Source organism: Lichenostomus cassidix, unplaced genomic scaffold, assembly GCF_008360975.1.
Source record: "Lichenostomus cassidix isolate B80296 unplaced genomic scaffold, HeHo_3.0 HiC_scaffold_46, whole genome shotgun sequence".
NCBI classification, from domain to species: domain Eukaryota; kingdom Metazoa; phylum Chordata; class Aves; order Passeriformes; family Meliphagidae; genus Lichenostomus; species Lichenostomus cassidix.
Window position 1 is genome coordinate 395,472 of NW_028147597.1, and position 24,734 is coordinate 420,205.

Sequence of the window (24,734 nt, forward strand, 5' to 3'; positions counted from 1 at the left end):
AAGTTTGGGGATTTTTTAAAGAAAATTGTGGGAATTTTTGGGAAAATTTGGGGGGAATTTTTGGGAAAATTTGGGAAATTTCAAGGAAGCTTGGGGAAAATTTTAGGGAAGTTTGGGGGAAAATTTGGGGAATTTGGAGGGAAATTTTGGGGAAGTTTGGGAGAAAACTTTGGAAAAAATTGGGAAAGTTTGGGGGAATTTTGAAGGAAAATTCTGAGAAAATTTGGGGGAATTGTTTGGGAAAATTTGGGGGAAATGGGAAAAATGCAAATAGAATGGGGAAAAAGGAGGAAAATTTGGGGAATTTTTGGGGGGAAATGGGAAAAATTGGGGGAAAATGGAGGAAAATGGGGAAAATTGGGGAAATTGGACTAAAAGGAAAATTTGGGGGAAAACTGGGGAAAAAGTGAGAAAAATGGGAAATAAATGTGGAAATTTGGGGGAAATGGGGAAAATTGGAAAAATTCAGGAAAATTGGGGAAATTTTGGGGAAAAAGGGAAGTAAATTGGGGGAAATGGGGGAAATAGAAGAAAATGGGAAAAATTTGGGGAAATTGGGGGCAAAAGAATAGATTAGGGAAAAATTGGGAAATTCTGGGGGAAATTGGGGAAAATGGGGATAAATTGGGAAAATTTGGGGGGAAATTGGGTAGTTTTGGGGGGAAGGGACATTTGGGGACATTGGGGGTATTGGGGACACTTTGGTGTCACTTTGATGGAACTTTGGAGCCATTTAGTGACAATTTAGTGCCATTTGGTGACTTCTAGTGGCTTTTGGTGACAATTTGGTGCCATTTGGTGTCATTTAGTGTCCCTTTAGTGCCACTTGGTGCCATTTCAGTGCCATTTGATGTCACGTGGTGCCACTTTTTGCCACTTTGGTGCCACTTGATGTCCCATTAGTGCCACTTTGGTGCCATTTTTGACCTTTTTGGTGCCATTTAGTGCCACTTTGGTGCCATTTGATGCCATTTAGTGTCACTTTAGTGACTTCTAGTGACATTTAGTGCCACTCTGGTGCCATTTAATGCCTTTTTTGGTCACTTTGGTGCCATTTAGTGTCACTTTGGCGCTATCTGGTGCCATCTAGTGTCACTTTAATGCCACTTTAGTGCTATTTGGTGCCATCTAGTGTCACTAACGCCATTTAGTGCCATTTAGTGCCATTTAGTGCCATTTAGTGCCATTTAGTGCCATTTTTTTGCCACTTTACTGCCCTTTAGTGCCATTTAGTGCCACTTTGGTGCCATTTAGTGTCACTTTTTTCCCATTTGATGTCACTTAGATGCCATTTGGTGCCATTTAGTGCCACTTTGTGTCACTTTTTGCCATTTAGTGTCACTTTAATGCCACTTAGTGCCATTTAGTGTCACTTGATGACCCCTGGTGTCACTCTGGTGCCATTCAGTGTCACTTTGGTCCCTTTTGATGTCACTTTGATGTCATTTGGTGTCATTTTAGTGCCATTTAGTGCCATTTTGGTGCCATTTAATAACTTCTGGTGTCACTTTAGTGCCATTTAGTGCCACTTTAATACCATTTAGTGCCATTTGAGGCCATTTAGTGTCACTCTGGTGCCATTTAGTGCTTATTTGGTGCCATTTGATGTCACTTTGGTGCCACTTTTTGGCATTTTAATGCCACTTAGTACCATCTAGTGCCACTTCAGTGCCATTTTTGCCACTTTGGTCCCATTTAGTGCAATTTAGTGTCACTTTGGTGCCATTTAATGTTCCTTTGGTCCCACTTGGGGCCATCTTTTGCCACTTCAATGCCATTTTTAAAAAAATTAATGCATTTTTTATCAGTTTAATGCCATTTGGTGCCACTTTGGTGCCATTTGATGCCATTTTGATGCCATTGAGTGCCATTTCTTGCCACTTTGGTGCCATTTTTTGCCACTTCAATGCCACTTTTTCCCACTTTGGTGCCATTTAGTGTCACTTTAGTCCCATTTGGTGCCATTTTTGGTCACTTTAATGCAATTTTTTGTCATTTAAATGCCATTTTTTCCCATTTTTGTGCCATTTTGATGTCACCTGCTGTCTCCTCACTGACCTGCAGCAATCCGTTCTGCAGTCATTGTCACCTGTGCTGGTCGGTGATGTCACTGTGTGCCCAGGGGCTGCTTGGTGTCATTTAGTGCCATTTGGTGTCACTCAGGTGCCATTTAGTGTCACTTTGGTCCCATTTAGTGCCATTTAGTGCCACTTTGACACCATTTAGTGCCATTTGATGTCACTTTGGTGCCATTTAGTGTCACTTTGGCTCCATCTGCTGCCATCTAGTGTCACTTTAATGCGATTTAGAGCCATTTGGTGCCATTTAGTGCCACTTAATGTCACTTCGTGCCACTTTTGTGCCATTTAGTGTCATTTAATGTCACTTTAGTGTAATTTTTTGCCATTTGGTGCCATTTAGTGTCACTCTGGTGTCATTTAGTGCCATTTAGTGCCATTTGCTGCCATTTGGTGTCACTTCAATGCCATTTGATGCCATTTTGATGCCATTTGGTGCCATTTTTTGTCACTTTAACACTGTTTTCCCCCACTTTGGTGCCATTTTGATGCCACCTGATGCTACCCTGATGCCACCCTGATGTCACCTTGTCCCTTTCAGTGACCTACAGCAATCTGTTCCACTGCAATTGTCACCTGTGCTGGTCGCTGATGTCACTGTGTGCCCAGGGGCTCTTTGGTGTTGTTGGAATACATATCAGGTTAAAAATTTTGTATAACTTTAGTCAAAGGTTTTGTTTGTCTTTACCCTGAGAAAAGGAATTTTAGGTTTCTTTCAGGACATTGTTCTACCAGATGAGGTCTGGTGGACTCAGCATATCAACAGATTGGGAGTGACCCCAGAGATAACCAGAGAGATAAAGACTATGAACAGAACATCTGCTGGGACATTGTGGTTATCAACAGGACATGGTGGATATCACAAACGGCTACCCCAGAGCACCTCCAGCAGGGCTGAAGACATCCTGGCCTGGAAAAAGGATTGATGAGAAAAACTGAAGAATGAAGAATCTAATTAGCATCAGAGGTGAGGAGATTCAGATCCAATGGGAAACTGAATACTGGGGGTTTGCTCAACTTTAGACCAATGAACACTGACCCAATGCTTTCCTATGTATTTTTACTGTGTTAAATATCTGAAAAATTGAATAAAAAAGCTATGTATCCTGGAATGATTCTCTCTGCACAGCTGGGCTATGTGTGGATGAGATGATTTCTGTGGTACATCCTGGCCAGAACAACATCCTGGCCAGATAATAAAGTAATGCCTTGACTCTCTAACATTAAAATGTTGTTGGAGGGTTTTTGTATTTTTTTTCCCGCAGATTCAGTGACAGCTCCAGTCAACATGTCTGATCCCCTTGAAGGAACCTCTAACACAAATACCCACCATGGTTAGAGGGGCCCTGCCTCTAGCCAGTAGAGGCCAGTGTGGATTCGGTGGCCTGGCACATCAGAGCCACAAGAATATGAGGCTTTAGTTGACACTGGTGCACAATGCACGATAATCCCATCGCGACATGTGGGGACAGAACCTGTTTCTATTTCTGGCGTTACAGGAGGATCACAAGACTTGACCCTGGTGAAAGCTGAGGTGAGCCTGACTGGAAGAGAGTGGAAAGAACATTCCATTGTGACTGGCCTAGAGGCTCCATGTATTTTGGGTATAGACTTCCTCAGAAATGGATATTTCAAAGACCCAAAGGGACTCAGGTGGGCATTTGGGATAGCTGCTGTGGAGACAGAGGGCATTAAGCAATTGAATACCTTGCCTGGACTGTCAGAGAACCCATCTGCAGTAGGACTCCTGAAAGGGGAAGAGCAACAAGTACCGATTGCAACCTCGATTGTGCACCGCTGACAGTACCGGACAACTCGTGATGCCGTGATTCCCATTCACAAACTAATCCGTGAGCTGGAGAGCCAAGGGGTGGTCAGCAGGACCCATTCATCCTTTAACAGCCCCATCTGGCCTGTGCGAAAATCTGAAGGAGAATGGAGATTGACTGTGGACTATCGTGCCTTGAATGAGGTGACTCCACCTCTGAGTGCTGCTGTGCCAGACATGCTGGAGCTCCAGTATGAGCTAGAGTCCAAGGCAGCAAAGTGGTATGCCACTATTGACATTGCAAATGCATTTTTCTCCATTCCTCTGGCAGCAGAGTGCAGACCTCAGTTTGCTTTCACCTGGAGGGGCGTGCAGTATACCTGGAACCGACTGCCCCAGGGGTGGAAGCACAGTCCCACCATCTGCCATGGACTGATCCAGGCTGCTCTGGAAAAGGGTGAGGCTCCGGAACATCTGCAGTACATCGACGACATCATTGTGTGGGGGAGCACAGCGGAAGTATTTGAGAAAGGAAATCATCCAAATTCTCCTGGAAGCCAGTTTTGCCATAAAAAAGAGCAAAGTCAAGGGGCCTGCCAAAGAGATCCAGTTCCTAGGAGTGAAGTGGCAAGATGGATGGCGTCAGATTCCTACTGAGGTTATCAATAAAATCACCGCGATGTCCCCACCAACCAACAAGAAAGAGACGCAAGCTTTCCTGGGAGCCATAGGTTTCTGGAGGATGCACATCCCTGAGTGCAGCCAGATTGTGAGTCCTCTCTTCCTGGTTACCCGTAAGAAAAATGATTTCCACTGGGGCCCTGGACAGCAACAAGCCTTTGCTCAGATCAAGCAGGAGATTGCTCATGCAGTAGCCCTTGGCCCAGTCAGGACAGGGCCAGAAGTAAAGAATGTGCTTTACTCTGCAGCTGGGAGCCATGGTCTGTCCTGGAGCCTTTGGCAGAAGGTGCCTGGCGAGACTCGAGGCTGACCACTGGGATTCTGGAGCCGAAGTTACAGAGGGTCTGAAGCCAACTACACCCCAACAGAGAAAGAAATCCTAGCAGCATACGAAGGAGTCCAAGCTGCCTCAGAGGTAATTGGCACAGAAGCAAAACTCCTCCTGGCACCTCGACTACCGGTGCTGGGGTGGATGTTTAAAGCAGAGGTTCCCTCTACTCCCCATGCCACCAATGGCACATGGAGCAAATAGATTGCCCTTATCACACAGCATACCTGTATGGGAAATCTGAATCGCCCTGGGATTTTGGAAATAATTACAAATTGGCCTGAAGGTGAAGATTTTAGTCTGATTGAGGAAGAGGAGCTGGAACAGGTGACCCGTGCAGAGGAAGCCCCACCATACAACCAACTGCCAGCAGACGAAACACACTATGCTCTTTTCACTGATGGTTCCTGTCGTCTTGTAGGGACAAAACGAAAATGGAAAGCAGCTGTGTGGAGCCCCACACGACGGGTTGCAGAAGCTAGGGAAGAAGAGGGTGGATTGAGCCAATTCGCTGAGCTCAAAGCCATTCAGTCAGCCCTGGACATTGCTGAAAGAGAGAAATGGCCAAAGCTCTACCTCTATACTGATTCATGGGTGATAGCCAATGCTTTGTGGGGTTGGCTGGAAAAGTGGAAGAAGGCTGGTTGGTAGCATAGGGGAAAACCAATCTGGGCAGCTGAAGAGTGGAAAGACATCGCTAGCCGGGCAGAGAAACTACCTGTGAAGGTCTGCCATGTAGACGCCCATGTCCCCAAGAACTGAGCCAGTGAGGAGCACCGAAACAACGAACAGGTAGATCAGGCTGCAAAGATAAAGGTGTCCCAGGTAGACTTGGATTGGCAGCATAAAGGAGATTTATTCCTAGCTCGATGGGCCCATGATGCCTCAGGCCATCAGGGCAGAGATGCCACCTATAAGTGGGCACGAGACCGAGGGGTGGATCTAACCATGGACTGCATCTCTCAAGTTATCCATGACTGTGAAACATGTGCTGCCATCAAGCAAGCCAAGCGGGTGAAACTCCTGTGGTATGGTGGAAGGTGGTCTAAATATAAGTATGGAGAGGCCTGGCAGATTGATTTCATCACTGTCGGGGGTTGAGAATTTCTTCCCATTCCTGTTACTATGCAACAAATGGTCCGATGTTCGGAGTGATCAAGCCTTTTGTAAAAGACAAAGGCTAGGTTTTTGGGCAGGGCAAGGTAAGGGAGAGCCGGCCCTGGGAAGGCTCTCTCGTGGTTCGGACGCTGAGGGTAGAGGCTGCTGGCTCTTTGCTTTCCAGCTGCTACCAGAGGAAATCCAACTGTGCCCTGTTTCTTTTCCCTCCTGGCTGGGTGAGCTTTGATTCAACTTTTCTCCTCACGGGGAAGGGCACGTTTTCCCCCCCCGGGCTGCGTTCCCTCGTGGCTGCTGACGGGAGAGTCCCGCGGCCCCTGCTGCCTGCCCCTGCCCTCTGCCGCACGAGACGGCGGCGTCTGCTGTGACTGTAGAAATTCTCGCTGGCCGGAGAGAGAGAGAGCGCCCGCTCCTGCTGCCCTGTTCTCTTGCTGCCCTGAGCTGTTTTCCGCTGCCCTGCGCGTTTCTCAGCCCGTCCGCCATTGCAGCTTCCGGACGGTGACCTATCCCTGCGCCACAGCGCCACCTGCAGCCGCTCGGGAGTCATCGCACCTGCCCTGGCCAGCCGGGAGCTCAACAGCGCCCCTGCTGCTTGCAACCGTGATTGCACCACACGGGGGAAGACTCAGCAGCTCCCGTTATCTGCTGTTTGGTTTTCTGGTTCTAGTTGTGGTTTGCTATTATTGTTATTGTTTGTTTATAGATACTAGTAAAGAACTGATACTCCTTTTTCCCATACCTTTGCCTGAAAGCCCTTGATTTACAAAATTAAATAATTCGGAGGGAGGAGGGGAAGAAAAATCACATCCTCTGCTCTAGGGGAAGGTTCAACCTCTCTTGGCAGACACCTGTCTTTCAAACCAAGACACTCACATAAAGACAAACCCATCCGTGGGGTTGTCTTTGCTCAGGGACCAGGGTGTGCTTGGTGGATAATTCAGGAAGATGGAGAAACACGATGTGTCCCTCAGGGAAATTTAATTTTGGGTGAGGGCCACATGTAAGGTTGTGATGGCAACATACCACCATTCACCGAATGACATTATTTGTACATAGTTATGTGTATATATGTATATGTGTATATATGTATATATGTATGTGTGTATGTATGTATATGTGTGTATATATATGTGTGTATGTTTAAAGTTGGAAGATCTTAGGGTGGGCCTTAAGCCAACGCTATGGAATAAGGGGTGGAATGTCTTGGATTGATGTTATGATAATCCTTTATACCCTATCGTTGGCTTATATGCCCAAGAAAGAAAAAATGTGTAAAAATGTGTGGTCCTGTCTCTTTAACTACACCCAGCCGAAGAGAGAAACGCGGGTTGTTTTGAAAACATTTTCCCCAAGCCTCGCTCCGGGGGAGGATTCGTCGCCCGGCAGAGACTGCGTGCTGGACGGAGGTCGGAGTGAGCTCTGTTCCCGTTTTTTTCCCATTTTTTCTTTTTCCTCGTTTGGACCCCTTCTCTTCGATCTGGTTTGCCACCCGGAGACCCAGGAGGGCCAGAGGACAGCAGAGCTCTCCAGAGAGCTCCACCCGGCCCCGGGGGGCGGCGAAGAGGAGAGGGGCTGCGTCTGAGGAAAGGACTTTTTAATCAGGTTGAATAACTCCTTTTCACCTTGGTTTTCCCCTTCCCCTGTGCCTTGCAGGGCACTCTGCGTGGTTTTGTCAAATAAATAGTTTTTTCTTCACTTTCATCTAAGAGGTTCTGTTGGGGGTGGGGGAGGGGGTGTCGGGGCCCTTCACTCTCGGAGGAGAGAGAGTCTTATCATTAACCCGGGACAGCATTCCATGAGGCACCACAGTGTCACAATTGTTCCCCAAGTTCCACAAGTCCCTGTAGCGTAAAAATGTCCCCTTGGTTACATAAGGCCATGCTGTGTCACAATGAACTCCTTGGTTCCATTTAGCCCCACAGTCTCACAATGGCCCCTTGGCTCTATGGTGCCATGCAGTGTCACTATGGTCCTCTTCGTTTCATGAAGCTCCCAGTGTCACAATGACCCCTTGCTTCCCTAGGGCCCTGCAGTGTCACAGTCATCACAGAAACACAGAATCAACCAGGATGGAAAAGACATTTGAGGCGATCAAGTCCAAGTTGCGAACCAACACCACCTTGTCACCCAGACCATGGCACCAAGTGCCACATCCAGTCTTTCCTGAAACACCTCCAGCGACAGTGACTCCACCACCTCCCTGGGCAGCCCATTCCAATGCCCAATTGTGGCTAGCACAGGTCTTTCCCATGAGAATTTTCTCCTGTGTTTTATAAACAAAGATAAAGTTTGGATGTTATTAAAAATAGTGTCTCGAGATTTGGACAGTTCAGGCCTGGCCAATCAGACCTAGGGGGAGGTTTCTGACTGACCAATCTGGGTGACCTCTGAAAAATCTATATAAGTTGGAATCAAAATAATGAAGCTCTCTTTTCTTGCCACGCTGAGAATCTGGGTCTTTTTCTCTGCTAGCGGCTCAACAGCTATACCCAATCACCCTTTCTGTGTGGAACCTCTTCCTAATGTCCAGCCTAAATCTCCCCTGGCACAGTTTCAGGCTGTGGCCTCTTGTCCTATTGCTGGTTACCTGGAAGCAGAGCCTGACCTCCCCTGGCTGCAGCCTCCTGTCAGGGAGTTGTAGAGAGTGATGAGGTCTCCCCTGAGCCTCCTCTTCTCCAGGATAAACAACCCCAGCTCCAAACTCAGCCACTCCTCACAGCACTTGTCTTCCAGACCCTTCCCCAGCCTTGTTGCCCTTCTCTGGACACACTCCAGCCCCTCAATGTCCTTCCTAAACTGGGGCCCAGAACTGGACACAGCAATCGAGGTGAGGCCTCCCCAGTGCCGAGTACAGGGGAAGAATCACTGCCCTGCTCCTGCTGGCCACACCATTCCTGATCCAGGCCAGCTGCCATTGGCCTCCTTGGCCACCTGGGCACACTGCTGGCTCATGTCCAGCCTGCTGTCCATCAGTGCCCCCAGGTCCCTTTCTGCCTGGCCACTGTCCAGCCACTTTGTCCCCAGCCTGTAGCACTGCAGGGGTTGTTGTGGCCAAAGTGCAGGACCTGGCATTTGGTCTGATTAAACCTCCCATGGTTGGATTTGGCCCCTGGATCCAGCTGCAGAGGGACCACCTGCTCCCCCCATGGTCTTCACCACAGCTAGCAGAGGGTTTTCAGCTCCAGTGCCTGGAGCACCTCCTCCCCCACATTCTCCACTGACCTTGGTGTCTCCATGTTTTTCTCCCTTCACATACTTTCACCTCCTCCTCCTCCTCCTCTAGCTAAAAAGAAGTGTGTGACTACTTTGTTTTGATTTTTTCTTAAATATGTTTTCATGGAGACGTAACTAGCATCTCTCATTGGCCCAGCCTTGGCCAGCAGCATGTCCATCACTTTCAGAGCCATCAGAGATTGGCTCTACTGGACTTGGTGAAAACCTTCCAGAACTTTCACTCAGGACACACAGGAGCCATCTTTGTGCCTCTCCCCATCCCTCAGCCACTTCTTCAGGCTGACCACGAGAGCTTTTGAGGGATTTAAATTTCTCTTAGTTTTGAAAGATGCCTTGCTGATGGTCTAGGCTAAGCAAAACTACCACATAAGGAAAGAATGGAAGAGCCTGAGCAGGTTTCCCAAACATCAACCCCCACTCAGGAACCATATGCTCAGTGCAGGCTGCCTCGAATGATTTCACCTTTCTACAATGGACAATGTGACCAGAAATGATCTCTGTAAGCAGAATTCTCTGAGTCTTTCAGCTGAATTCTTCGAGTGTTTATGCTGAATTCTCTGTGACTGTTCTTTCTCTTGATCTCTGTTGCAGATGGAAGCTGCTGGTGCCATTCTCACCTTGAACCACTCTTTTGAATGCAAACAGGTTTTTTAGGCAGGTGTTTCTCTATGTTTATGGAAAGCTTTTGTGTTCCTCATGGAATCAAGGAGACCTTTGTGACACTGAGGGGCCTCATGGAACCAAGGGGCCATTGTGACACAGCAGGGAGTCATGGAATCAAGGAGACAATTGTGACAGTATGGAACCTCATGGAAACAAGGCTCCATTGTGACACTCTGGGGAATCATGGAATCAAGGAGACCATTGTGACACAGTGAGGCCATATGGAACCAATGGTCCATTGTTACACAGCAGATTCAAGAAGGCCATCATGACACTATGGAACCTCATGGAACCATATGTCTGTTGTGAGTGGGGCCTCAGGGAACCAAGGGGACCATTGTGATACTATGGAACTTAATAGAAAAAATGGTCTATTCTAACACAGCAGGACCTCATGGAACCAAGGGTCCTTTGGGCACAGCAGAGCCTCATTGGAACCAAGGGGACCATGGTGACAAAGCCTAAAGGAATCATGGAGACCATTGATTCCGTTGTTGCCTTTTCCTGGCTTTAGAGTTATGAGCCAGACATGGTTAAAGGAATAAAAGGGTTTTACCTTAGTATTTTAATAGGATCCTAGGTGCACAGCTCTTCAAGGTGCAACATGGTGAGATGCACCCACCGCATAATGCATATACAATTTTTAGAGACTTTGCAAATTAGCATATCTGTCTAGGATCCCCCAATAAGAAGCTCAATAAATGAGGTAATGTCCCCCTCCTCTAAAGAATTCCACCCCCAGATGAGGCTAGAGCCCAGTTTACAAAATATGTTCTAGAAAGGTTTCAACTCGAGTTTTTGAGACAGCATAGGGCTCACTGGCCTCCTACTGGGGATGTTTGGTCTTTCTGCCTAGCAGAATCCCAAAACTAAGCTAGAATATTACACTAGAAAAATTACAAACCTGTGGGTGAAGGGTACAGAGAATATATGAAAAGGTATATAAAAAAGAAAAGGCAAAAATCATCAGGCATCAGTGACACTAAGGAAATTCATGTAACCATGGCAACCATTGGGACTCTGGGGAGCCTCATGGAACCAAGGATCCTTTGTGACACTGTGGTGCCTCATGGAATCTAAGAGACTATTGAGAAACTCGGGGATTTAATGGAATTAAGGGGTTTATTGTGACACTAAGGAACTTCATGGACTCAAGGCAACCATGTTACACTATGGAAACTCATGGAACCAAGGAGCCATTGTGACACTGCAGAACCAATAAGACTGTTGTTGACAGTACAAAAGCTCATGGAACCAAAAGTCCATTGTGACACAATAGAACCTCATGGACCTAAGGGTCCATTGTGACTCCACACAGCCTCATGGAATAGAGTGTCCATTGTGACACAATGGGGCCTTGTGGAACCAAGGAGCCATTGTGATACTCCAGATCCTCATGGAACCAAGGGTGCATTAAGATACAGTGGGGACTTTTTGGAACCAAAGAAACCACTGCTAACAGCAGGGTAACTCACAGAACCAAGAAGTCCATTGTTACACTACAAAACCTATGGAACCAAGGGACCATTGTTACAAAGCAGGACCTCACGGAAACAAGGAGACCAGCGATACTTAAGAACCTCATGGAATCAAGAGTCCATTGTTATACAGTGGGGCTTCATGGAACCAAGGAGTCATTGTGACACAACAGGGCCACATGGAGCCAATGGTCCCTAGCGACACTGCGGATCCAAGGAGACCATGGTGATACTATGTGTTGAAGGGTGGAGGGGGGACATTTTCTCCATTTCTGTTACTGGAAAACCACAACAACTGGGTACTGAAGGATCATTTACTCTGTTGTAAGAGACAAAGGATGTGGCCAGGTGTGGTAAGGGGAGGAGGAAACTGACCATTTGGGGCTTCACTTGGACACTGGTCACTGGAGGCGACAGAGGAAAGCTGCTGCCTTCCTTTCGCTGTGACTGCGGAAAGTCCAGCTCTGCACTGCCTTCTCTTCCTGGCTGGGTAAGCCTTTTCCTGTGTGGGAAAGGGCAGGGGATTCCAACCCCTTTTCCCTACATGAAGCACGCCTCCCTGGCTGCGTTTGCAGCTGCTGCAGAGGAACCTGGCTGTCGCTGCCCCCACCCCTGCCTGTCAGAACTCACCACGGCGTCTGCCATAACTGTGGAGTTCCTGCCACCTGTACTGGCTAGCCCAGCTTAGCCATTCCTGCCACCAGCTCGCTGCTCCGAACTCCCTGCTGTGCACTGCTTGCTGCCCAGCCTGCCCACCATTACCAACCCCGTGAGACAGACCTGATCCTGCGCCACAGCGCCACCTGCAGCTGCTCGGGAGTCATCGCACCTGCCCTGCACAGGTGGGAGCTAAAAAGTGCCCCTGCTGGTTGTGACCGGGACTTCAACAAAGGGAAGCATGTCTGGCAGCCTAGAGCAAGCTGCCACTGGGTTTTCTGGTTTTTGTTTGTTATTGCTACTGTTGTTGTTGCTTGTTACTTCATTATTGATACTAGTAAAGAACTGGTATTCCTTTTCCCATATCGTTGCCTGAAAGCCCTTGATTACAAAGTTAAAATAATTTGGAGGGAAGAGAGATCACATTCTCTATTCTAAGGGAGGTTTCCACCTTTCTTAGAAGACACCTGTCTTTCAAACAAACACAACACCACCTTCTCACCCAGACCATGGCAATGAGTGCCACATCCAGTCTTTCCTTAAAGACCTCCAGGAAATGTGACTCCACCACCTGGGCAGCCCATTCCAATGCCCAATCACACTATCTCTGTATAATTCTTTCCTAATGTCCAGCCTAAATCATTCCTCGTGCAGCTAAAGTCTGTGCTCTTGTACTCTCACTGATGTCCAGGAGAAGAGACCAAATCCCACCTAGCTGGACCCCCTTGTCAGGGAGTTGTAAAGAGTGATGAGGTCTGCCCTGAGCCTCCACTTCTCCAGAATAAACAACCCCAGCTCCAAACTCAGCCACTCCTCACAGCACTTGTGTTCCAGACTCTTCCCCAGCCTTGTTGCCCTTCTCTGGACACACTCCAGCCCCTCAATGTCCTTCCTAAACTGGGGCCCAGAACTGGACACAGCAATCGAGGTGAGGCCTCACCAGTGCTGAGTACAGGGGAAGAATCACTGCCCTGCTCCTGCTGGCCAAACCATTCCTGATCCTGGCAAGCTGCCATTGACCTTCTTGGCCACTTGGGCACACTGCTGGCTCATGTCCAGCCTGCTGTCCATCAGTGCTCCCAGGTCCCTTTCTGCATGGCCACTGTCCAGCCACTTTGTCCCCAGCCTGTAGCACCGCAGGGGTTTTTGTGGCCAAAGTGCAGGACCTGGCACTTGGTCTTGTTAAACCTCACACTGTTGGATTTGGCCTCTGGATACAGCCTTTCCAGGTCCGTCTGCAGAACCTTCCTGACTTCCAGCTAGGGTTGTTTATGCTGGAGAAGAGGAGGCTCAGGGCAGACAAGGTGCTGTTAGGTTGGACTTGATGATCTCAAAGGTCTTATTGATACTGTGACTCTCTGAAAGCACCCTTGAAGCAGCTGCAGGATGAGCCCTGGGCCTCCTCTTCAGAAGGTCCAGCAGCCCATGGCCCTCAGCTTCTCCCCACAGGCCCCAAAGCGCATCCTGTCAGTCCTGCAGAGCCTCTCCAGCTCCTCCTCACTGCCCCACAACAGGGAGCCTCACAGCCACACACAGCAGTCCAGATGTGCCCCCCTGGCCTGTGCTGCCTCTGGCAAGGGAACAGCACGAGGCACTGCAGGACCCTGCAGACAATTCATGAAGCACTTGTAGGATGATTCTGCTCACCAAGGGATGTTCCCATGGTGCCAAGTCAGGAACTGAAATGGGGAGTGGGGCCAGAGAGGAAAGGGCAAACAGGGATGGACTGTTTTCAGGGGAGGCGAAAGGGATGGGCAATAGGAAGAAATGTGGAGCAGGAAGGAAGAAAGCAAAGGTGAAGCAAAGGAATTGCTCAGGGCTGTTTGGGGGTGGCTGCCAGGCAGTCCTGGCTCTGAGCAACAACGTCTGCAGTGGGACAGGAAAGTCACAGCTCATGGGAACAAACTTTCTGGCTGACTTCTGAGGTCACAACAAAGCTGAGTGGTTTCCCTCCCATCCCCAGCCCTTGCTGGCCCCCAGGGCTGATGGTGTTTGTGCTCACTCAGGTTCATCTCCCCACACCAACAGCACGGGGTGCTCACGCCTGCTGTGTGCAATGCAAACAGGGCTCCTGAGCCAGTGCTGCCGTGTCTCTGCCTGGAAGGATCAAGCAGCTCTGGGAGCTGGGGGAGAGGCCAGGGCTGCCAAGGGAGGATGTTGTTGGCAGCTCCATGAGGACGCTCTGGGATGCTGCCCTGGGCTGTCCAGTGCAGTGGGGAAGGATCAGCCCCTGCTCTGCTGCTCCTTCCCGGCTCCCCCAGGCACCTTGCAGAGCCCCAGCCATGCTGTTTGCCCCCAGCCTGCCCACGGCCACCCTGCAGCTGCTCACGGGGCTTTTCTCTGCTCAGCATTGGCCTGGGCGTGTTCTGGAGAGAGCCTGGGCAAGGAGCCTCGAGCCCCCAGGCCCTGCCCTGAGGCGTCAGCTGTGCCCCAGCAGTGCCCATGGCCTGTCCCTGCTGCAGCCCCGGCACTGCCACCCCCAGCACTGGCAGCGACCCCGAGAGCACTCAGGCCCTACAGCAACACGAGGGCCAGCAGGGCAGCGGGGCAGTGGCATGGGAGCAGCACTGGCAACACCAAGTGCTGCTGCTCCTTGGCACAGCTGCTGTGCCACCCCTGATCTGCCCCAGCTCTGCACACAGACATTGCTGCTGCAGCTCCACAGAAGGGAACAAAGGGGGATCTCTGGTGAAAACTTGGTTAGGAGATCCTTTAGTTTGTTTAAAGCCACTGAGAGCACAGCTCCTCATTGACACAGTCTTTGGCCACAGGAATGATGGAGAGAAACAAAATGAGAAATGGCACAAACATTTACATTTATTTGTCTATGTTAAAAAACTAAAACAACAAAAAAAATCACAAGCAAACCATCAGGAAATATCAAACATGACTCATATAACAAGTGATTTGCAGAAATTGGCAACCAGTTTAATGTCTCTGAAATCGTCCAGCCATCAGTCTCCTCACTGCAGCCTTGAGCTCCTGGTTCCTCAGGCTGTAGATCAGGGGGTTCAGTACTGGAGGCACCACTGAGTACAGAACTGACACTGCCAGATCCAGGGATGGGGAGGAGATGGAGGGAGGCTTCAGGTAGGCAAAAATGCCAGTGCTGAGGAACAGACAGACCACAGCCAGGTGAGGGAGGCATGTGGAAAAGGCTTTGTGCCGTCCCTGCTCAGAGGGGATCCTCAGCACAGCCCTGAAGATCTGCACATAGGAGAAAACAATAAACACAAAACAGGCAAATACTAAACAGGCACTAACCACAAGGATTCCAAGTTCCCTGAGGTAGGAGTGTGAGCAGGAGAGCTTGAGGATGTGTGGGATTTCACAGAAGAACTGGCCCAGGGCATTGCCATGGCACAGGGGAAGGGAAAATGTATTGGCTGTGTGCAGCAGAGCATAGAGAAACCCACTGGCCCAGGCAGCTGCTGCCATGTGGGCACAAGCTCTGCTGCCCAGGAGGGTCCCATAGTGCAGAGGTTTGCAGATGGACACATAGCGGTCATAGCACATGATAGTGATGAGGGAAACCTCTGCTGAATTGAAGAAAAGAAAGAAAAAGAGCTGTGCAGCACATCCTGAGTAGGAGATGTCCCTGGTGTCCCAGAGGGAATTGTGCATGGCTTTGGGGACAGTGGTGCAGATGGAGCCCAGGTCAGTGAGGGCCAGGTTGAGCAGGAAGAAGAACATGGGGGTGTGCAGGCGGTGGTTCCAGGCTACAGCGCTGATGATGAGGCTGTTGGCCAGGAGGGCAGCCAGAGAGATGCCCAGGAAGAGGCAGAAGTGCAGGAGCTGCAGCTGCCGTGTGTCTGCGAATGGCAGGAGGAGGAAGTGGCTGATGGAGCTGCTGTTGGACATTTTGATCTCTGGCCATGGGGACCTGTTCATGGAGAAAAGGACAGTGACAAGTAAGGAGAGGCTGCTTTGAGCCAAACCTGTCCCATTCCCTGCAGACTGTCCTGCTGGGACTCATCCACCCTTGTTCTTTCTCTGGGAAAGCCTGCATCCAGGTCCCTGTCTGAGCTGCACTTGTGCTGTCTGAGTGTGCCATGAGCAGCCAGGCCTGTGTGTGAGGCTCTGGAGGAGCCATCCCTGCCCTGCTGCTCTGGGATTGTGGCCATGTGGCAGAGGGACAAGGCTGAATATTCAGGATTTGTCAGTGGAACCTCTCCTAAAATAAAAACACTTGGTAGCATTTTCATTCTCAGTTTTAGAAGACATGGAAGGCAGGGAGGAGATGAAGGAATTGTTTTTAACCCCACACATGATTCCTGGTTCTCTGAGGTCACAAATCCCCAGCATTTCTGCTGCACTCATACTTTGCCACTGAGAGACGTGAGAGGCAAAGGGATTCCCTGTGGCTCAGGACAAGGTGAGGGGCTGGATGGGCTTGTTCCCAACTGCTCTGGGTTTGCACTATTGGCTGCAATCAGAGCACAATCACACTCCCCTGTCACCCTGAGAAGAAGCCAGACCCTGCTGAGAGCAGAGGAATCACTGAATGTCTCACTCTCTCTAAAGGTCTCTCAGCAAGGTCTCAGCACCCCCTTTTCTGCCAAGGACACTCACTGTTCCCTTGGCAAACCCAACAGCATTTCCTCACTTGTGGCATCTCTGCACTTCCCCATGGGACATTCAGGGAACTCCGAGAGGCTCTGGCACAGATTTGCACCCAGGAGGGAAGCTCAGAGCTTGGAAGGACACAGCAAGGAGATCCCCAGGTGTGCTCATGATGGGATCTCAGGGAAGGAGGCTCAGCTCCTTCCCCTTTCCCATGGACTGCTTTGCCCACAGCCCCACAGGTCACAGGGAAGCTTGGACACCCCATTCCTATGGACACAGCTGCCTGGCAGGAATCCCAAGGGCAGTGCCTGACTCAGATGCTGCAAACCCCAGAGCCTCCCCAAGAGCACCAGATAACAGTGACAGTATCAGAGGAGTGCAGAAACAAGAGAAGATATTGTGGTGCTGTGCCTGAGAGGGCAGGGCAGGGACAGCCTGGCACTCAGGACAGTGTTCCCTGTCCCCAGCTGTGCACAGCACCTCCTACACACCAACAGTGCCCTCCTGCCCACAGCACTGCTCTGTTCAGCTCCCTCTCCTTCCCTGATCATCTCCCTGTGCTGCACATGTTCCTCCTGAGAGGAGCCTTGTCCCTGTCAGCACTCACAGAGCCCATCCCACCCTCTGTGCACTCGCCCAGCCCTACAGAAACCTGCCTGTCTGCAGGGCCCTGCCTGGGGGAGGCTCTGTGTGCAGGTGGGCAAGGGCAGCTCAGAAGAGCCTGCTGGGCCCTGCAAAGGTGCTGCTGGTGCTGTCCATGGGCTGAGCAGTGGCTGAAGACCCTTGAGGAGGCTCCCAGCAGGCAGACTGACCACCCAAAGTTACAGTTCCGGAGTCTCTGTAAATGTGCAAACACTACCTTGATGATCCTGTTGTGTTTCTTTCATTTCAGAATATTCTGTGATTACAACTCCTATTCTGCTTCTCTCACCCCCACCCCCAACCTTCTCACACTCCACCAAGTAGAAAATTCAAAACAGTCTCATTAAAGCCCCTTATCTTTACAGCAATCCCTGCCTTACCTTCTTTGGGAAGTGTCCTCCAGGCTGATCCTGAGCTGGGAGCAGCCCTGCCCCACACAGCACCTCTCAGCAGCAGCACCTGCCCTGCTCAGGGTCTCTCCTTCCCCCCACAGCTTCTCCCCCAGCGCTGGCAGCAGCTCCCCAGGCCGGCTGAGAGCTGCCCCTGGCAGGCAGCAGAGTCCCTGCCCCAGCACAGCCCTGGGCTGCAGGACCTGCTCTGCATGACAGCCCTGGGCACTCTGAGAGTCCTCCTGGAAGATCCCAAAAGCTGTGAGATGTGCCAGCATCAGGAGATCCCTTCAGGAACTGAAGCTTATCTTCCCCACAGCAGAGAATGACTGTTTCAAACGCTGTGATGATTTCTCCTCCAGTGAGAGCTCAGTGAGCTCTGCTCCTCTGTGCTGCCAGCCCAGGCTGGGTTGCAGCCCTGTGTGCCTCTGTGCTGTGCCCTGGGTGGCTGCAGGCAGTGCCCCAGCCCTGCTGGGCTGTGCACAGGAGCTGCTCCTGGGCAGAGCTGTCTCTCTGCAGTGCTGCTGCTTGCCAGGAGCTCCTCTGTGCCAGGAGCCCAGCCCAGCTCAGCAGCACAGCAACAGCACCAGGAATTTAATGACCCTCTGGGGCTTTGGTGCTGAGGCCCTGAACATCAGTCCCTGGGAGGGAGTCACAGAAACCTCTGTAGAATTAAAGTCACAATCAATCTCCAAAGTTTCTTGAAGTTTTAATGGATCCCAGTGAGGGACATGACTGAGAAAGTGTCCCCAGGTTCCAGTTAGAGCAGGAAATTGGAGGCAGAGATGACAGGGTGGGACAAAGAGAAGCCAAGGCTTGGTTCCCTGGATGCAGCAATGTCTGTGCCACCAAGGGCTGTGAGGAGACACCTTGTCCTGAGGCACTGGGGCTCCTGGCACAGCCCCAGCAAGGCTGGGCACTGTCACCCCCTTGTCCTGACCTCAGCACCCCCCACACCCCCCACATCCCAGTGGCCTCAGGGATCTGCTGGAAGGAGTCCCTGGGGAGCCTTGGTCAGGAATGGCCCTGGGGGCTCCTTCATGCTCCCAGGGACTGCAGGTTTGTCAAAGAACTTTGGGTTTTGCTTTTGCCTTGGAGTCTCTGAGAGCTTTGTGCAATCATGGCCTCCAATTATCTGCTGTAATGAGTCCCTTGAGATTTTCTGTCAGTAACAACACTCAGTGGGGCTCATTAATGCTTCAAGGTACTCAGGGTTTATTAAAGTCCTTCTTTTTGACACTGAGTCTCTGAGAGGTTTGTGCAATCCTGGCCTCCAATTATCTGCTTTAATTAGTCCCTTGAGAGCTCTTGTTAGTAATGATACTCAGTGGAGCTCATTAATGCCTCGAGTACTTAATTTTTTTAAGGTATTTTCCTTTTTCCTTTTCACATCGAGTATCTGGGAGGTTTTTGTGCAATCATGGCCTCCAGTTCTCTCCTCCAAGGACTCCATGAGGTGCTTGTGTTGGTGATGGACCTCAGTGGGAACCATTAATGCTTGGAGACACTTTGGGTTTTTCTTCTGCCTTTGACTCCTGGAAAGGTTTGTGCAATCTCCTCTCAGGTTTGCCCTGAGGTTCAAGGGCTCAGCACCAAATGCACCACAGGGCTCATTAGGATCAAGCAAGTCCTGACAAACCATGGCTCTGCCTTGATTTCCCTCTGGTCTGGTGCAGTTCATTAGGAAGGTTTCCTATCATAGATATGGAGAAATATTTTTTTGAAGCAATCTAAAACTTCTAAATTTCTAAGTTTCCCCACTGAAAACAGACACTCTCCTCAAGTGTGTGCCAAGCCCAAGGTGCCACCAAGGAGGTTCCCCTTCCCCAAGCCAGGCAGAACTCTGCAAGGAATGTTTTGGACACACAGGAAGTTCTACAATAAACATAAATCAAGAGCTGGCAGAAGGCACAATTAGACCAACTGCTGAAGGACAGACAAGCTTTGAACTCCTTGCAGCTCAAAGCACCAAGGGGTTGTTGGGAGGTGTGTGAGTGAGCCAAGAGTGAGGGAAGGGAAATGCAGAGAGCCCTGGAAGTGCTGCAGTGCAGCCAGGCTGCTGGGAAGGGCACTGCAGCCCTGCCCTGGGCCAGGCTGAGGGTGGATTCTCATCCCAACCTGCACTGGGCCATTGCAAGGGGCTGTTGCCATGGTCACTTCACTGACCCCACGGCAGCAGCCCATTGCTCAGGGCTGGTGTCACTGCCCAGAGGCACAGGGGATCCATGGCTGGGGTTTGTGCCATGGCCACCTGCCCTGTGCCGCGCTGGCTGGGCAGGCGCCGCGGAACCAGCAGCAAAGCCCAGTGCCAGGGCCAAAGGCCAGGTCAGCCTGACAGAAAGGGTCAGTGCTGGGGACTGTTTCCATGGCAACCAGCACTGGGATGTGACACCTGGGTCACCTGTCATGGCAGTTGCCATGGAAACCCCTTGGAGGGACTGATGGCAGGGACACTTGCACTGTGACACTGCTGGGCTCGGGTGCCATGGCAACTACCATAGGGTGTCATTGGTACAGAGGTTGCCATGGCAACCACCATAGGGCATCATTGGTACAGAGGTTGCCATGGCAACCAGCACAAAGCCCTGTTCTACTCTCCAATGCCAGGACAACCTGCAGGACACACTTTGCTGAGGTTGGGTTCATGGGACCTGCTGTGATGGGGATTGTCACTGTCACCTGCACTCAGGGCCGAGCTGGGCTATGTTGCCATGGACACTGCACTGAGCCCTGTGCCAGAGCTGGCTGCCATGGCAACCATCCCAATGTCCCCTGGCCAGGGTCGGGGCATGGAAAGGAACCCCTGGAGCTGTGGTGATGCTGGATGGCCATGGGGTGCTGGTTTGGGTGGGGCAGAGGGAATTTCCTTCCCAGGGCTCTCTCTGGGGCTGTTTGGGGCTGTGCTGAGCACAGGGTTGATCACACAGAGATGGTTTTGTTCTTGCTGAGCTTGCACAGAGCCAAGGCCTTTCCTGCCCCTCGTCTGGCCATGCTGGGGAGGGGCTGGGGGTCCATGGGGGCTGGGAGGGGACACAGGCAGGACAGGTGACCACAGCTGACCCTGGGGATATCCCAGACCATAGGACATCACACTCAGTGTATAAAGTGGGGGAACAAGGAGGAAGGGGGAGCATTTGGAGTGATGGGCTTTTTTTTCCAGGTAACACTGAGGCAGGAGGCTGTTTTGCCAGGGGGCAAGGTCAGGACCAAAGACACAGACACCAACTGAAGGAATTGTGTAATTTATATAAATGCAAAACTGCAGAGAATGACAGAAAGATAAGTTCAGCAATGTACAAAATCATTTGCAGAGAATAACAAAAGGACAAGCTCAGCAATGCACCCAAACAGCACTACCAAAGATTGCCTGCAGTGATGAAGAAAGATCCATCACCAGTTACCCTCAGACTTTACCATCACCCAGATCCCCTGATCAGCTGGGGAAGCTGTCACAGCCAAGGACTGCAGAGCCACTGCCAACAACTGGCAATTCCTGCAGGTGCATCCACCCACAGGTGAGGCTTCCAGCCTGGCTGGGAGAGGGCCCAGCTGTGACAGTGCTGAATAAACACACTGACAGCACTGCTAGTGCAGGAACATCTGGTTTCATCCTCCTCTTGGCTTCTCCCAAAGCCTGGCCAGGGCTCAAGGAGGAACCAAGGGAGTTGACTTTGATCATACCCCCAAACAAGGCCAGATGGGGCCTTGTCTGGTTTCTAAATACAGAAAGGTAAATCCATATTTCACCAATGAGCGAAATCTATCACAATGCTAATGATTGTGCATATGTCAGTAATGAGCAGATACAAAGATAACCTTTGGTTGGAAGGTTCATCTCAAGGCCACCTTTGGCTCAGGGCCTGTTGCTCAGGCCTCAGTCAGGCCTCTTGGTCAGGCCTTGGCACTGCAGGGATGTGGTTTAGTGCTGGGCTTGACAGTGCTGGGTGAACAGCTGGAGTTGATGAGCTCAGAGATCTTTTCCAACAGAAAGGATTCTGCAATTCCAGGATTCTATCTGCTGCATTCAGCTAGGTCCACATTAGTAACATCACTTTGCTCAAAAAGTCCCCTCTTGGTCAGCTCTTGAGGCCTAAGGCTTCAGCTCCTTTAGCTCCTGGTGCTAAGCTGCTCATGCTGAACAAGATAACTCAGAGAGAAGAGCAGAGTTCATCCAGTTCCTTCTGGGACACTGAGAGGGGAGGCTGTGAAAACAGCAGCATTGTTTGGTGTTGCCTCCTCTCTGCCCTTCACACCTTTCAGTGCTCTAAAACAGCCAAGAGCTTTCTTCAAGAGTGCAAGGAAGCAGCTGTTCCTTCTGCCAGGTCTGGCTCTCTCCAGTCTCTGCACTTGACTGCTTTTGTCCCTCTTGCTGTGCCCTCTGTTCCCCCTGGGCTCGGTGGCTGCTACCCAGGACTGTGGAACTGGCCCAGATCAAGTGCTCGAGAGCCTCATTTCTCTGCCCTTGGAGCTGCCTGGGCACAGCAGCCTTTTCCATCTGCAAGCTCCATATGGACAGGGAGTGCCCAGCTCCGTTCCTTGCACAACCTCCAGGAGCCCAGGGCTGCCATCTCGAGTCCCTGCTGGCACTGAGGGCTCCCAGGTGCCTCAGGCTGCTGTGACACCACTGCAAACAGGAGGGAGGAGTGGCAGGGGCTGTGCTCAAAGTCAGCTCCATTTGCTGCTGCTGCTGCTGCTGTGGGATCATTTGTCCAGCCCTGCCCAGACTCAGGGATCAGCTCCAGGCCCTGCTGCTGCTCCCTCGGGATCAGCCACAATCTGGTTGTTGCTCTCAGTGCCAGCAGAAGCAGTGGCTGAAGCAGCAGGTGCTGACAGTGCCCCAAGCCCCAGGGCCAGAGGGGTTCCTTGGCTGTGGGGCTGGGAGGGAGCTGCCCCTTGTTCTCACTGTGCCTCACGCAAAGCTGGGCCCCTCACAAGTGGGGAGCACAGCAAACAGGGAGCCTGCCAGTCTCTTCCAGCCATGTCTGCTCAGAGTTTGGCCCTTGGAGCTTCAGGTGGACAAAGGCAGCTGCTTTTGGTCCCTCTGGGTGTCCCTGTGTTCAGCAGTGCTGCTCCATCAGTCTGTGCACAGCAACGGGGAAAAGCCTCAGCCCTGCAGGGGCCAGGAGCTGCCAGGCTCTGTGGGAAGGGAGCTGCTCCACATGGGAATGAGGGGAAAAGGACATTCCTTTTTCAGGACATGTTTTCTGATTAAGAAAAGAAAAATAAAAAAAAAAAGACCAAAGGGAAAAAGAAATCAGAAAAAATCGAAATATTAAAACAAACACCACATGTGTAGTGAAAAATTTTCTGTAAACTTCAATTAAGAGGTAACTGATCTTTTGAATATGAGAACTCGGTTATTTACTTTGAAAATGTTCTGATGGCATGGATCTATCTTACTCAGCAGCCTGTTTTTAAATATTATGGGGTTTGTTTCCAGCATTGTTACTTTCAATTGTAAAGTATTAGGAAATTGATTGTGCCCTGCCAGCTCCAAGCAGAACTGGGAATCTAAACTCTGTCAAACCTCAACTCTTTAGAAGATGCCCTTCCTTCTCACCCTGTGAATGAGCTGTACATTCCCTCTGAAACTGTCAGTGGTTTCTTAAAGATGCAAAGTCACACTTACAGCTTTTTGCTCTGGTTTGGAAGTGGAGAAGGGCAATTCTTCATCCATCAACTCCAGACTGCACTGCCCTAGGAACAAGGTTTGGCTCACTCATGGTACTCCTAGAGGAGGAAGAAAGTGCAATTGCACAGTTCCAGCCCAACAGGAATGAAGAGTGGGACAGACAAAACATCCTGTGGAGATACAGGCGTTCAGCTGGGACTGTGGAGTGTTTGGGTTCTTGCCAATTGGATGTGTCTCCCTCACTGCAATCTCTGGGCCTGCAGGAGAGTCTCACTCACCTGCACAAGCAGAAAGCTCAGTCGCTGTGCTCAGAACAGGCTCGTCTGATGCCAAGCTGTCAGAGCAGTGGGAGGGCAGAGCAGGCCCAGCTGTGCCCAGGGCTGAGCCCCAGCAGAGCCCTGGCAGAGCCCAGAGCAGCCTCAGCATCTGCAGAGCCCTGCTGGAAGGAGAGAAACCAGAAATCACCATCAGCTGAAGGCTCCTGTCCCCTTGTCCCAACTGCCCGCAGTGCCCTGGCCATGCTGGCTGTGCTCAGAGCTGTGCCCAAACTTCCCCATCATTGCTGCCTTTGGGAGGAGAGCAGGAGGGCAGGACATGTGCCCAGCCTCCAGCCAGCCATGGCAGATCCTCCTCCTCAGCAGCTGCCCAGAGCCAAAGAGCAGCTTGGCAGCCAACTGAAGAGTTCCTTGCATCCACCCCAGCCAAGGGGGAACCTCTGGTGCCCAGCCAGGCTGTGCAATGCCCAGATCTGGGAGCATCCCCTGGCTGTGCACTCACCTGCACATTGGGTGTGGAGTGTGTCTTTGCAGAAGGTGCCAGAATCAAAGTCAATCTTCTTCAGCTGCAGATGGCTGGGTTGTGGAAGAGGTGCTCATCCTTGAGGGTGTCCCTGGTGTCTCCAGCAGCAGCCCCACCTGGTCCAGCTTCTCCAGGGGCTCCTGCTCCTTCCCTGGGGGCAGAGCAGGCTGTCAGGGTTCTGCCCAGGGCCCCAGACATCAATGAACCAGGACAAGCAAAACCGGCTTGGATGGTGGCCACCAGTGCTTGCCAGAGCAGCTCAGCTCCAGCACAAGAGCTGTTGTGTTCCCATCTGATGATCCCTGCTCTGGGCTACAGGCAGCACAAAACAGTTTGGTTTTCTTTGCTTCTTATTGCCAAGACATGTGTGCAGCTGTTACTTACCAGGCCCAAATGGTGCCTGTGGATCTCTCCCATCTTCTAGGGCAGAGCCCTGCAGCCAAGGCTCATGGAAGAGATCTTCCAGTGATGGCCTGTCCAAGGAGTGCATGGATAAACACGACTTGATAAGATCTTTGCACTCTGGGGAGAGAAACCAGAAACTGCCAGTCACTTGGAGAAGGATGCTGTTCACTTTGCCTCGCTGTTCCCATGCCCTGCCTATGCTGGATGTGCTCAGAGTTGTGTCTAAAATTTCCAGTCAATTCTCTGTTTAGGAGGAGAGCAGGAGAGCAGGACATCTGCAACCTCCTCAGCAGCTGCCA

The 24,734-nt window shown here is 51.0% G+C and overlaps 2 protein-coding genes across 3 annotated transcripts in view; both read right to left on the minus strand.

The window, feature by feature from the left end:
* Nucleotides 1-14,903: 14,903 nt before the first annotated feature.
* LOC146421879 (olfactory receptor 14J1-like) lies at nucleotides 14,904-15,864 on the minus strand. The gene has a single exon (XM_085046826.1). The coding sequence runs from the start codon at nucleotides 15,862-15,864 to the stop codon at nucleotides 14,932-14,934; it is 933 nt and encodes a 310-aa protein (XP_084902952.1). The 3' UTR covers nucleotides 14,904-14,931.
* Nucleotides 15,865-23,565: 7,701 nt separating this feature from the next.
* Nucleotides 23,566-24,734, minus strand: part of LOC146421880 (serine/threonine-protein kinase pim-1-like) — a 43,841-nt gene continuing 42,672 nt past the window's right edge. The window contains exons 5-7 of one of the 2 annotated variants that reach the window (XM_085046933.1): nucleotides 24,415-24,552; nucleotides 24,010-24,181; nucleotides 23,566-23,668 (exon numbers count right to left, since the gene is read on the minus strand). In XM_085046933.1, coding sequence (XP_084903059.1) covers nucleotides 24,060-24,181; nucleotides 24,415-24,552 — 260 coding nt within the window. In that variant the 3' untranslated portion in view covers nucleotides 23,566-23,668; nucleotides 24,010-24,059. Of the gene's footprint in view, nucleotides 23,672-24,009; nucleotides 24,182-24,414; nucleotides 24,553-24,734 lie in introns of both variants that reach the window. The other variant, XM_085046932.1, reaches the window with a different exon arrangement.